Source organism: Schistocerca serialis, chromosome 8 (assembly GCF_023864345.2).
Source record: "Schistocerca serialis cubense isolate TAMUIC-IGC-003099 chromosome 8, iqSchSeri2.2, whole genome shotgun sequence".
NCBI lineage: Eukaryota > Metazoa > Arthropoda > Insecta > Orthoptera > Acrididae > Schistocerca > Schistocerca serialis.
Window position 1 is genome coordinate 388,225,895 of NC_064645.1, and position 15,504 is coordinate 388,241,398.

At 37.8% G+C, this 15,504-nt stretch overlaps 1 protein-coding gene across 1 annotated transcript in view; it reads left to right on the top strand.

Moving 5' to 3' along the window:
* Window positions 1-15,504, top strand: part of LOC126417029 (dynein axonemal heavy chain 1-like) — a gene marked incomplete at its 3' end in the record, with an annotated part of 951,942 nt that overhangs the window by 191,817 nt on the left and 744,621 nt on the right. Inside the window, exon 13 of the mRNA XM_050084920.1 lies at window positions 1,861-2,041. Within this exon, the coding sequence (XP_049940877.1) occupies window positions 1,861-2,041 (181 nt within the window). The remainder of the gene's footprint in view (window positions 1-1,860; window positions 2,042-15,504) is intronic.

A 15,504-nucleotide genomic window follows, 5' to 3' on the forward strand; every position in this document is an offset into this window, starting at 1 on the left:
TGCAAATTTTAATTAATTCACTGACTGAAAATGTTACAGTGGATGCACTGAAGTATGGAAGTGTCAGAATATGTCCATATTTAGAATGTTTAAATCAAATAATATTCGCTAGCTTTTTACTTAATATTTCAAATGTTTTTTATTCCAGTCTTTGATCACAATATGAATTCTTTAGACAATGACCGGTTTCAGTCTGTAATGACCATCCTCATGTCTATAATATACAAATATATACACCTATTGAGCAGTGTGTCTTTCAACATAATACAGCAATATGTATCGCAATATACTATCTTATAACCAGGGAAATGTACAGAAAATATGGTAAAACGTACCTTTTTTACACCATGTCCTAAAGTGATAAGGCCATAATGGCATCGTCAAAACATATAAATATAATCAGCATAGCATCGTCATATAGATCTAAAATAAGGTGTAGAATAGACCGCATCGTCCACAGAGTCATTATTGCAACTGGCTACAGAAGCACAGTAGCTGCCAGTAATTTGTTTGCCTACATCCTCCCTAGATGTTGCTACTGTCGGCTTAGATGTAGTCATCATTTACACAAAAAACATAATCTGATAAAAACACATTATGTAAAATGCATGCAGCATACTTTTAAAATTGATAACTATTATAGAAACCAATTGTGATGCATTAAAAGACGAATACAGTTACCCATATAAAATTATTAAAAGGAAATATATGAATAGAATAGGACCGATCCTTTTTATGGTGAATTTACGGTCAACAATTAATATACGTATTACATTGCATGTAGCAACCTATAAATTGCCTATGGAAGATAAAATGTCTATATGACAGCTGAAAAAAGGACAGATCAATGAGCAGCGCCCTCTGTTGGGTCGGCCGTCAGGATGTTATTTAGGCGTGCACTGATCTTATGAACTTAACCACTAGAGGGCTTTACGTACAATATTATATGTCTCCCACAGAAAACTTTTAAACAACATATTAACAGTCAATAAATAAAATTATATAGTCTGGTTAAACATTCAATGAGCAGGTAGGACATAATCAATTACAGGATTAGTGCGATTAATGTATGGAAGTAGGCAAATGTCTGCTGTTCTCGACATAAATCGTCAAGTAAGGCTAGGTATAAATACACGAGGCATTACTTGGTTATCGTAGTACGTTATCAAACAAAGCAAAGTAGGCATTGGGCACAAAATCGCTTTGCCCATTGAGCACCTTAGTGGGCTCATGCTATTTCGCTTTGTAAATCTCCAACTCCTCCAGCAAGTCAAGAGCGCGACCCTTCTCTGCCCTGTGTAGAATACGCATACAGCTCTCGATATTGCCTAGGGTGTGGCCGGTTTCTGCCAATTGCATTCCCAATGCAGTTATGTTATGTGCCTGCAAATGCTCCCTGAATCTAACCAGGACATGCTGTAACAAAGGTACGTTTTTCTGTATTTTCTGCGCATTTCCCTGGTTGTATGATAGTATATTGTGATACATATTGCTGTATTATGTTGAAAGACACACTGCTCACAAGGTGTATGTATTTCTATATTATAGATTTGAGGATGGTCATTATGGACTGAAACCGCTCATCGTCTAAAGAATTCATGTTGTGACCAAAGACTGGAATAAAAAACATTTGACAGTATTACATCACTGTTTGTGTACGTGACCATGTCGCAGTTGGTGATACTTAATGTTTATTATTAACCACAGAATTTTTTGTGTCAGTAAGCATGAGATTATAATCCTGACGTCCAAAGTTGTTGATAAACAGTATCTTTTAGAGTGTCAACCAAATTTAGAATTCCATCTTATGATTGTTGATTAAATTCAGTAGATTTCTCAGTTTGACTTTTATTGTTGTAGGCTCATGAACTGGCTGTGGAAGTTAGACGTATGTGGAAAGCAATGAAAGAGACTCAGGAACATGGCCAGCTGCTGAATCAGAGACAAAGGCTCTTCGGTGATCCTATAACTCCTTTTGATGCACTTGTGAGGCTCATTAAGGAATCTGAACCATACAGAAACATGTGGCTTGCAACATCAGGTATCTTTTGTCTGTAATGCATAATGTAATGTAATGTTTAAATAAGTTACACATTCTTTAAGTAAAAATGCACTTGGTCATTTCTTTTTATAATAGAGTATGTCTCATGGTGAATTATGTTTAGCAATTTAGCAACAATTTTATGTTCTCTAAATACATGTTTTATGACATAAATTATGAGCTCTAATAGCTTAATATTTAACATTAAACTGCATTCATTTATGATTCAAATTTGTTAAAAAAAGAATGGTGAAGAATGTAAAAGAATATGAAGAATGATAAGTAATAGCTAAACTCGTGGCAATTAACACAAAATGGTTTAAACTAATGTATTATTCTTTATTTTATGCAAATACTATTTCTGGGATTGTCAACTCATTTTGAGGAGGGGGTGGGGGTGGACAATTTTAATGTGAGGTCACTTCCAAACAGTATTAGTAGCTGATGAAATGATGACAGACAGTTATCAAGGCCTTGGTGATAATTGGCTGTTAATAATGTGGAAGAACTGGTAATAGGAGGAGATACAAGTAGATACCTTCATATAATTCTAAAGTTAAAAAATAGAGAATTGAAGAGGATAAGACATTTAGAGAATGGTTTTGATGAGGGACACCAGAAACAAAGGAAGAAATAAAGTGAGAAAGAGGGAGGCGCAAAAAGTGGTTGTAGAGGCAAAGAGAAAGTTGATGAATAAATGGACCACAATGGTGGAACAAGATAATAAAAGATTTAAAAGCTACTGTATGGAATGAGTAGACATAGGAGAAGATGAATAAATGGCAGAGAATAAAATAATCATTGATAAGGATAGAAATGAGGAGGTGGAAGAGGAGAAGGAGGATGAGGAGGAGGAGGAGGAGGTGGAGGTGGAGGAGGAGGAGGAGGAGGAGGAGAAAGTTAAAGAGATGTCAAGGACATATTTGATGATTTGCTGCATCCACATGGAACAGTGGAGGAAGCTAGAGATGTAGAAGAGTAGAAGAGATAGTGGAACGGAAATATGGAGAGATATAATGTGATAGAAGAGATGAGGGTGTACACCTGCTGTACAGAGTTATGAATGTTATATGCAAGAAAGTGAGAATTCCAGAAAACTCAAAGAGGGAATAACAGTCCAGTTTTCAAGAAAGAAAGACAAAATATTTAAAAAAAACTATGGCATTGTCATGCTTAAGTGCTACTGTGCAAAGCTATTTTTGAGAAGACTGGAGGAATGAACGAGGATAACAAGGTAAGAGCAACTTAGGAAAGTATAACTTCAGGTCAGGACAGTGCATAGTAGATCCCCTGTTTGCAGGTAGACAGATGCTGGAACACCACCGTGTATAAAGGAGAGACATACTGATGGTCATCTGTTATTTAGGGAAGCACACAAAACTGTGTCCAGATTTAAAGTGTAGTGGGGACTGAGAAGAAAAGGGTCAGGGGAGGAGCATAGTTTTCTACTGTCACAATCACCCCCCACCCCAAATCCCCCCACCAAATATGACTCACCATCACCAATTATAATGTGCCATGAGTGACAAGTATTCCAATAATGATAACTAAATACTTTTTTTGCATCAGTGCTTAGTTCATCATATTAGCATAACTTACAAGAAATGCCGTTCACAGCATTGGAAATCCATTTGTCTGAAAATTTGAGAATCACATGTGTCACACAATCAGGCTATCTATCACAGCATGGACATCAGGATACTTTACACAATATAAATTCATAGTGTGCGGACTCTATAATCAGTACTTCATTTAAATCCAAGATGTGAACACAGGTCTACAAACTGTGGCTGTGCAAACATTCAATGAAATTAACACTACTTCTTTCTGTTGCCTATGCCTTCATGTGGGAGGTCAGTCTTTATGTTGTTTTTTCTGCTGAGTGTATGGTCTTTCTGCTTTGTGTTGCCTTACACAACTGCCTATGCTTTTCCAGTTCTAGGTTTGTGCTCTGTGTCAGATTTGTTGACAGCAGGCACTGAATAAGTACCTTCTATGTGAAATCTTCTGTGCAGATGATCATGCCAGAAACCATCTGACTTCGGGTAATCTACAGGTTGCAAGCCCATCTATTTGCAAGACTGTCACACAAGCAACTGAAAAGCATCCTGTATTAAACACCCGTGCAGCTTGTAATTCCTAGAATTCCTTACTATTTTTCACTCTGCTTTATTCTCCAAAAATTAGCAGATAAATTTGGAATTTTTTTATGCACTATATAAATGCTATATGCTTTTCTTTAGGAGGGAGTGGTGAGGGGAGGGGACAGGGGACAACAGGTCATGACACTCATGGCCCCTTTCCTCCCAGATCTATGTCTGCTGAGAATGAAAGAATTGAACTAGTGAAGAATAATTTGCATGAGAGTGGGAAGAAAGAGATCAGAATGGCTGAAGCAGAGAAATGATCCAAGCTAAGGAAGCACACATCTCCATTACTTTCCATAATGTCGATTGGTGAAATAATAACACAAGTAGCAAGAGAGGCAGGATGGCAGCAACACTTGTTGTTGATAATTTGATGTGGCTAAACAATGAGGGAAAAGCACAGAAGTAATTTGATCTTTGGGAAGAAGTTTTCCAAGAGTATGGAATAAAATTAACAGCAGAGAAGTGTGAGCTGGTATTGAGCCTACAGTATTTAGCAACAGACTTCCCTATAAAAAATTTTGGTTCCTCTGCGGCCTCACATGTGGGATAATTCTAAAACATGATGTGAACTGGACTGACAAAATAATCTAAGCCCCAATGTGTGCACTGTACACCCACTTGCTGCTGAGAAATCAAGTTAAACACTAACTTCATAATCTCGTGTCCTGAAGAAAGAGCTCCTCATTTTTTCAGGTTTAAACACAGAGCTTCCACACATTCTAGTCTTTCCAATTCCCAACATGCAATTCCATATTACTATACTTTCCCCACTGCTTCTGTTTGCTTGGTTCCCACTGGCTGCCACTATCAATTCTTACTTACTAAGCTGCTCAGTTTTACCAATGTGCATTACATTACATAGTAATACAGCTGAAGAATTAAATGGCCAACATCAGTGAGAGTGTTCATACTCAAAATGAAATAAAAACAACACATCATATGTCTAAATGAATTGCTTCTCTTAAAACATTCCATTAAAGGATCTGCCACCTCCAATGCATTAACAACTGTACATGAATTAGTTATTCTCTATACCTGTTATTCAATCACAAAGGTTGACCAATATCACAAACATCCTTTATTTTGTTAGTTCAGTACTAGGTACTTCAAACTTTCATTTTATAAAATTTCATTAACAGGAATATTCTATTGATAAACTAAGACATATGTACCAAGTGTATAAGTATGAAATGCTATAAAGATTTGACACTGCACCATTTTGTTGTGCCATCAACAAGTGTCAGATGTGTATGAGTGATAAATTAGAAAAAGTGATTTTTTGTTTTTATTTGAAGAAAACTACTGCTTAATCATATCGATTGCTTTGAGAAGCTTATGGTGAACATGCTCTATCACAAGATACATGTGATGATGTTTTCAGCCTTTCAAAAATGGTGGCTTTGATGTTATAGACAAGGACTGTGGAAAATCGTCAATACAATATGAAGATGTGGAATAGGGAGCGTTATTGAATGAAGATGATTTGCAAACACAAAAACAACTCACTGAGCAATTGGGCGTTCGTCAACAAGCTGTTTCCAATTGGCTAAGAGAGATGGGAAAGATTCAGAAGCATGTGTTGAATGACAGGCAAATGGAAATGCGTAAAAACACATGATATTTTGCTCACTCAATACAAAAGGAAGTCATTTTTGTATTTTATAGTTACAGGTGATGAAATTGGATTTATTTTGAGAATCCCAAGCACAAAAAATCACGAGTAGACCGAGGCACACCATCCACATCGACTGTAAGATTGAATCACTTTGGGAGAAAGACGATACTCTTGTGTTTTGTGGGACCAGAGGGTTGTGGTCTATTATGAGCTGTTAAAACATTGGGAAACTTTTGTTACCAACAACAATTGAATGATTTGAATTGATCACTGCTTGAAAAAAGCCCACAATACTGAAAGAGGCAACACAAAGTCAATTTTCTTCACAACAGTCCTCCTTCACATAAGGCAAAGCCAGTTTGCGACATGTTGGAAGACTCAGATGGGAAGTTCTGTGGCTTACTCACCAAACTTGGCTCCTTCTGATGACCACTCGTTTGCATCGATGCAGCACTTTGGTTCATACAAAGATGTGAAATAATGGCTTGATGAATGGTTTGCAGAAAAAGGGAAACATTTTTACTGGCGTGATATTCAGAAATTGATGGGAAAAATGTATAACAAACGATGGAGCGTACTATGAATAAAGCACTGTTTATCATTCTTCTGAATTCAACAAGTTTTTTAGACAAAAATCTACATTTCATACTTGTACTCTTGGTAATCTGCACATTTTCAGTATCAAGTAAGGATGTGCAAATTTAGAAATTAGGTGATCTAGTTTTGCATGTTGTGATATGTGCAAGAAGTGTCAAGTTTGGTTTGGTTGAATTATACCTCAGTGGCCTGTGTAGCGAGAGCTGCTCCTCTACACCATTGCTGTTTGGTGGCTTTCCCTCCTTGGGTCAGGCCTAGTTTGATGGCTAGCGTATCTGCTGCTGCTGCTAAGCACCCTGTCAACTATACATTTTGCATAGAATAATAGCATCCCTTTCAACTTTCCTTACTGGAAATATTTCAGTCCCATTTGCATACAGAAACATCCTGTCCTACTGCAGTATTTCTAATGGAAACCACAACAAAAGGTTTATAGACCTGGCTGCTCACAGCTTAAGTTCTCTCAAGTGCTCTGTACTCAGTATTCCTCATTGGAAATCTTTAAGTTATTAAAACCCACACTCAGGTGTTTCTCAGTGACCATCTGCGTGGCTTCCACCTGCACCACTAACAAGTATGATTTTCTTCATTGTCAGGGTCTGCTTGGAACACAAGAATAAGTGTTCTCTGATCTTCACACCATCCCTCTGTTGCTATTCTGGTGTAGTTTTCTACTCTCTCCTGAAAGCATTCTTCTACACCTTTCAGTCATTCCGCTTGATATCTTACCCTTCATCAATCTTCCTGGGTATCTTCTTATCATCCATTCTCTTCACATGCTCATACTACTTTAAACTTTTTCCTGAATCTTTCCTTGTTGGGTTTCCTTATGGGTTATCTCCTCAGTCATCTTTGGTATTACAGGAGGGGTCTGGGTAATTTGGCTCTTCTCTTTAATCTTCCCCAACCTATCCCTATCCCTCTCTTCTACCTAAGTAAAGATTAGTCCCAAAAACAAGAAGAGTATAATATACTTTTTCGGGTGTCTATCAGTAATTCTAAACATTTCACCTCATGAAAGTATCTTTTTTTCATTTCTTCCATTTTCCTAAGTTATACTCCCAGGTACTTGAAAGATTCCACTGATCACAGCTAATGCCCACTAACTATCATGTTTTCTGTAGATCTATTCCTTTTACCTGTTTCACCAGCAAACATTTCTTTGCAGTAAATTCCCAAAGATGTAATTACTTCTGTACTTCTAGGTCATTGTCTGCCTACATCAAGTTATTCATGAATCATGAGGGATATTTCAAGTCAGCTATTGTGGATTTGGCTTAGAGCTTATGTTGCTCAGGAAATTTGTACTGTTACAACAGCACTGTGTATTTAGTGATTAAACTACTGAGTTTAAAATAAGTAGTGGTGTCACCTAACTTGTTTGATAAAATTAACTCCAGCTACATTTATTTATTTATGTTGCAGGTAACAAATCTGCAAAAAACTGCCATTTTTTGAAAATAGGAACTCTTTTGCAGTAGCGTTCAATTGGTCTCTAGGCAACACCTAATGAGTCAAAATCATTCGAAGTAGACCTGATCATGTGTTTATGTTCTCCTTCCAAGACATGTTTATTAAAACAGAGTGGTAACTTGCATGACTCCCTATTAAAATTGCCAACTAAAGCAGTTCCTATGCACACTTATCTTTCCTGCTTAGAATATCAACCCTTTCTCAATTTTTTGTATGCCTCCTTGATGCCCTTTCTGTGGTATGGTGTCTTGCTTGCTGCAAGCCAACACTGGTCAGTCTCTTAATCTGGTCTATATCCACCACAGTGGTGCATGTGCTCTAGGTCTTCAGCTGTTGATTTTTCCTTCTGTGATTGTTCTTTCCATTGCCTCTTGCCTTCTAGAAATGTAATCAAAATATTTCAACTGATTTTGGTTGAAAAGTGTCTACAGTCTTGTTCTGATGTCAAGCTGCCTCAGGATCGATTCATTGGTTTGATCTCCTGTCCACGGTATTTGACGTACTCTTCTGTAGCACCACATTTCCAGAGCATCAAACCTGTGATGATCTGCTATCTTCAGTGATCAAATTTCAGCTGCATATTTCATGATAGGGAGTGTGAGTTTTTGTCTTGACAGTTACAGTGCCCTTCCAGATTCAAACAAGTTTTGCTGTAGAATTCCTTGTAGTTGAAATGCAGCTATGGATTCCAGGTTTGCATTCTGCAGTATTAATGACAACAGATCCTAAGTACTCGAAGCAACTGATGACCACATAGCCACCAGTTCTTGTGATGTCTGGTCTGTTGTCATTAGGGTGATCTACAGTCGTCACTTTGGTCTTTGTGTTGTTGATTTTGAGACCATATTCACTACTTCATTCGGGCTACTTTTGCATGAAGATTTCCAGCTGATGTTCATTTTGCAATTATCGGAGTGTCATTCCTTACCTGAGATTGTTAATTTCTCTGCCACTTACAACAGAGCCATCATACCAATCTTCAAGTACCTCCCTCATAACGTGCTCACTACATGCATTTAACAGTAATGGAGAGAGAATGAAACCTTGTCTGACACTGTGTTTGAAAAGTACAGTCTCCGGATCAGATAGACAAGGTGTCTTGGTGTACCCATTGTGATGATGAGTGTCCACAGCTTTGAGCATTTCATCTTGTCAAAAGCTTACTTTTAATCCACAAAGCACATGAATATTCTGATATTATATTCCCTTGCCTTCTCTATGGACTGCTGGATGTTTAGGATCTGCTCAGGGGTTCTAAAGTCTGAAATAAACGCAGTTTGTTCATGTGACATTTGTGGAAGCGAGAAGGTTTCAGCCTCTCATTCAGCCTCTTGGTGTACCCATTGTGATGATGAGTGTCCACAGCTTTGAGCATTTCATCTTGTCAAAAGCTTACTTTTAATCCACAAAGCACATGAATATTCTGATATTATATTCCCTTGCCTTCTCTATGGACTGCTGGATGTTTAGGATCTGCTCAGGGGTTCTAAAGTCTGAAATAAACGCAGTTTGTTCATGTGACATTTGTGGAAGCGAGAAGGTTTCAGCCTCTCATTCAGTATAGTGAATGTGATTTTATGGGCACGGGAGGGCTATAGTTTGATAGTTTGTGCAGTCAAGTGGAGAACTTTGCTTGAACAGTGGTATGAAAATGGAGTGGCACCATTACTTTTGCCAATTATTATTATTATTATTATTATTATTATTATCATCACCAAATGTACTACTAGGAGATCAGTACAGACCGGTAGCAATTGGAAGCACTTAGTTTTCTACAACAAACTTTATTGCTGATATTCAAAATTTTATACGTTAGATGCTGGAATGAAGTCTAGTTGTATGAGCAGCAAAAGGTCATACAGTATGTGATACATCCCCATCCTACCTCTTACACTGCCAGATCAAAAGTACACCCCTGTATAATGCAAAATTAACCACTTGATGTCATGAGAGATGGATCCACCATTACAAAGGAAGGAAGGAAGGAAGATAAGGGTTTTACATCCTGTCCACAATGAGGTCATTAGAGATGGAACACAAACTCAGATTGGAGACATCCTGGAATTTGTCTAGTGCAACTTAGGAAAGTCATGGAAAACATAAATGTGGATGGCAGGACACAGATTTGAACATTTGTCCTTCCAAATGCAAGTACAGTGTGCTAACCAATGTGCTACCTCACTCAGTTCCACCAGTATAAAAGGAGACAGGAAGTATTGCGTTGCAGTAGATAAGCAGTATCAACAGAATGGGTTGGTCAGGACAGCTCAGTGACTTAGAATGTGGACTAATCATTGAATGTCACGTGAATAACGAGTTAATCAGAAGCATTTCGGCACCTCAAAATCTGCTCAGGTTGACTGTTGGTGATGTGATTGTGAATTGAAAACATAAGGAAACAACCATAGTTAAACCTAGACTAGGCAGTTCCTGTTGAACAATTTGGAGGGTGGTTGTAAAAAATCGCATGAAATCAACAGAAGAAATCACGTGTTAGTTCCAAAGTGCTACCAGCAATCCAGCTAGCTCAGGGAAGGTGCATAGAAAGTTAAAAAGAATGGGACACGACGGTTGAGTAACTGCTCATAAACCGTACATTTCCATTGTCAGTGCTAAGCGATGCTTGAGGTTGTATAAAGAATGGTGCCACTTGACAGTGGATGATTAGAAATTAGTTAATTTGGAGTGAGTCACTCTCTACACTATGGCAATGCGGTGGACATGTTTGGGTTTGGTGAATGCCTGGAGAACATTACTTACCATCACGTGTAGTGCGAACAGTGCAGTATGGATGGGGTGGTGGGATGGTATCGGTGTGTTTTTGTGGTTACAGTGTATTTGTTCTCTTATTGCCATTACGAAGAAACTAAATGTGGAAGGATATGAATGCATTTTACAGGATTGCATACTGTATAGAGCAGAGGAACTTTTCAATGACGACAACTGATTGTATTGACATGGATTTGCACCCTTTCATAAAGCAGCGTCTATGAGACAACAGGCAATAGTTTGTGGACAATAACATTCTGGAAATGGACTGGGCTACCCAGAGACCTAACCTGAACCCAATAAAATACCTTTCAGATGAGTTAGAATGTCAACTTCACTTCATACTCCAGCATCCAACATCACTACCTTTTGTGATTTTTGCTACTGAAGAGGAATGTGCTGCCATTTCTCCACAGGCATTCTGACATCTTATTGAAAGGGTAGCCAGCAGAGTTCAAGAGTAAAGGTGAAGGGTGCACACGTCTGATATGTCCACTAATAGGTGTTCGGGTACTTTGATTAGATAGTGTATATGCTACAGACCATAGCCATTTAATTTTGCCATAGCAGTTAAATAGCTTTGAGAGATGACACAGCAAAAGCAGCAGCGGACCAAGTTGGTGAAAAGACAAGGCCCAGTGGAAATCTGTGACTAATATATAAGATATAGAATGTAACTGACGATAGAAAAAATATGCAAGTATAGGAAATTCAGAATGCAAAATGAAATATAAACATCTAACGAGTAAGACAGACATCACTCTCAATATGAGCTAGCAGATATGGCTAGAGGACAAATGCCAAGGTTGTAGAAGCATGTGTGAGGAATTTAAAGAGGCTTTTCGAGAAACTGAACATTTGTTGTAGTAATTTAAGATCTGTTTATGACATTTTTAGTAGGCTACATAATTTACTGCTATCATCAGGATATGCCAAGTGTCCCTCAAAATAACTATCTAGTGTATCTTTTTGTAGCATTTCACAAATATTTGTGATGTAATTTCACAATAAATGAATAGTCAGCCCGAATAAATACTACTCCTCATGTGTTTCTTCTGACACCAACTATCAACAGAAAACATAAATTTATTTCTTGTTACAAATCAAACAGTTTTAAAACTGGAATTTGATATTCCCACACAATAGAACAATCACACGTTAGTCCAATTTTTATAATATATAATAACAGGGACAGCAAACCATCATGATTAACAATATTATGAAAAGGATAGATTTCTACTCACCATAAAGATGACGTATTGTGTTGCAGACAGGCACAACGAAAAAACTGTCTGCAACTCAACATCTCATCTTTATGGTGAGTAGCAATCTCTCCTTTTCATAATATTGTTGAGATTCCAGCCTGGCACTTTCCATTATTTAAACATAATGTTTAACAAGCAATATGGGGCAAGTCAGCCAAGGACGACATGGCAAACAAATGTTCGTCAACCTTACAGTGTCTGTATCATTGATTGCATTAGACATTGATCAAGTGCAAGCCACATATCAACAATACTAATACAGTAAGGCCAGTATCACTCTGATGGCCTGGTTTTACATTTCCTGTATGCTAACATTATAATGTTGTTGTTATTGTTGTGGTCTTCTGTCCTGAGACTGGTTTGATGCAGCTCTCCATGCTACTCTATCCCGTGCGAGCTTCTTCATCTCCCAGTACCTACTGCAACCTACATCCTTTTGAATCTGCTTAGTGTATTCATCTCTTGGTCTCCCTCTATGATTTTTACCCTGCACGCTGCCCTCCAATACTAAATTGGTGATCCTTTGATGCCTCAGAACGTGTCCTACCAAACGATCCCTTCTTCTAGTCAAGTTGTGCCACAAACTTCTCTTCTCCCCAATCCTATCCAATGCCTCCTCATTAGTTATATGATCTACCCATCTAATCTTCAACATTCTTCTGTAGCACCACATTTTGAAAGCTTCTATTCTCCTCTTGTCCAAACTATTTATCGTCCATGTTTCACTTCCATACGTGGCCACACTCCAGACAAATACTTTCAGAAATGACTTCCTGACACTTAAATTTATACTCGATGTTAACAAATTTCTCTTCTTCAGAAACGCATTCCTTGCTATTGCCAGTCTACATTTTATATCCTTTCTACTTCGACCATCATCAGTTATTTTGCTCCCCAAATAGCAAAACTCCTTTACTATTTTAAGTGTCTCATTTCCTAATCTAATTCCCTCAGAATCACCCGACTTAATTCGACTACATTCCATTATCCTCTTTTTGCTTTTGTTGATGTTCATCTTATATCCTCCTTTCAAGACACTATCCATTCCGTTCAACTGCTCTTCCAAGTCCTTTGCTGTCTCTGACAGAATTACATTGTCATCGGCGAACGTCAAAGTTTTTATTTCTTCTCCATGGATTTTAATGCGTACTCCGAACTTTCTTTTTGTTTCCTTCACTGCTTGCTCAGTATAAAGATTGAATAACATCGGGGATAGGCTACAACCCTATCTTCCATTTCCATAATATTGTCCTCAAGTACATCGCCCTTGTATAGACTCTCTGCATACTCCTTCCACCTTTCTGGTTTCCCTTCTTTGCTTAGAACTGGGTTTCCATCTGAGCTCTTGACATTCATATAAGTGGTTCTCTTTTCTCCAAAGGTCTCTTTAATTTTCCTGTAGGCAGTATCTATCTTACCCCTGGTGAGACAAGCCTCTACATCCTTACATTTGTCCTCTAGCCATCCCTGCTTAGCCATTTTGCACTTCCTGTCAATCTCATTTTTGAGACGTTTGTATTCCTTTTTGCTTGCTTCATTTACTGCATTTTTATATTTCCTCCTTTCACCAATTACATTCAATATTTCTTCTGTTACCCAAGGAGTTCTACTAGCCCTTGTCTTTTTACCTACTTGATCCTCTGCTGCCTTCACTACTTCATCCCTCAACGCTACCCATTCTTCTTCTACTGTATTTCTTTCCCCTATTTCTGTCAATTGTTCTGTTATGCTCTCCCTGAAACTCTGTACAACCTCTGGTTTAGTCAGTTTATCCAGGTCCCATCTCCTTAAATTCCCACCTTATTGCAGTTTCTTCAGTTTTAATCTACAGTTCGTAACCAATAGATTGTGGTCAGAGTCCACGTCTGTCCCTGGAAATGTCTTACAATTTAAAACCTGGTTCCTAAATCTCTGTCTTACCATTACATAATCTATCTGAAACATGTCAGTATCTCCAGGCTTCTTCCATGTATACAGTCTTCTTTTATGATTCTTGAACCAAGCGTTAGCTATGATTAAGTTATGCTCTGTGCAAAATTCTACCAGGCGGCTTCCTCTTTCATTTCTTATCCCCAATCCATATTCACCTACTAAGTTTCCTTCTCTCCCTTTTCCTACTACCGAATTCCAGTCACCCATCACTATTAAATTTTCGTCTCTCTTCACTACCTGAATAATTTCTTTTATTTCATCATACATTTCTTCGTCATCTGCAGAGCTAGTGGCATATAAACTTGTACTTCTGTAGTAGGTATGGGCTTCGTGTCTATCTTGGCCACAATAATGCATTCACTATGCTGTTTGTAGTAGCTTACCCGCACTCCTATTTTCCTATTCATTATTAAAGCTACTCCTGCATTACCCCTACTTGATTTTGTATTTATGATATTGTATTTGCCTGACCAAAAGTCTTGTTCCTCCTGACACCGAACTTCATTAATTCCCACTATATCTAACTTTAACCAATCCATTTCCCTTTTTAATTTTTCTAACCTACCTGCCTGATTAAGGGATCTGACATTCCACGCTCCGATCCGTAGAACGCCAGTTTTCTTTCTCGTGATAACGACGTCCTCTTGAGTAGTCCCTACCCGGAGATCCGAATGGGGGACTATTTTACCTCCGGAATATTTTACCCAAGAGGATGCCATCATCATTTAGCCATACAGTAAAGCTGCATGCCCTCGGGAAAAATTATTGTAATATGCAGTATAAAATATTTCACAACTATTTGCAATTAAAAAGGCAAACCGCTACAATGTTCTCTAGCACTCTTCATATTAGGAACATTTGTTTGCCATGTCTATTACTATGCTGCGGTATTAGTTTCCTGCTGATGTAATGGTCATTGTTTGCGGTATGCTGTCCATAATAATGGATATCATTTGGCCAAATCATACTAGACTAATTTAGATCCATTCTATCAGATGAACGTACTGCACTTGTAAAAATATATTGTTTGTAATAAGAATCAAATCAACATTTTCAGCTGACATTGGGTGTCATATGAAATATGATGAGTGGCATTTCTTTGGACTGGCTCCACTGGAAAAATTAAACTGCAAATATATGTGAAAACACCAGAGATAATATGTCTGATGACTCTCTGGAGAGATACCTAGTATTGCTTGAAGATTCTAATCCCTTTAAGTTAAGACCCGCCCTTGCTAGATGTTTGTCATTTAAAAATTTGTTTGGCTCTGCGAATATAGATGCAAGCCTGTTCTCATATAGCAGACATTTATTTGCAAATGTGTTTATGATGGTGCTTATTATTAGTTTGGATAGTGGATATACACATTATGCTAAACAAACTGAGGTCCTTGTTTTACTAATAAGGTACTATTCACTTTCACTTTGAACAGAATTCACCATAATATGATTAAAGGCACCTTTATGATTATCCTATTATCCTTGAATTCTGTTGCATTGCCTGATGTACCTTGTTTCAAATTCAAAATACTTTTAATGTGTAGGTTGAGTTGATTTTCTGTAATCAGCATAAGTACACCAGTCTCATTGCTAGGAGTCACAACAGTTCTTAACGTAGAGTTGCTATTATTTTGTATCCGATTTGTAGCAAATCATTTCCAA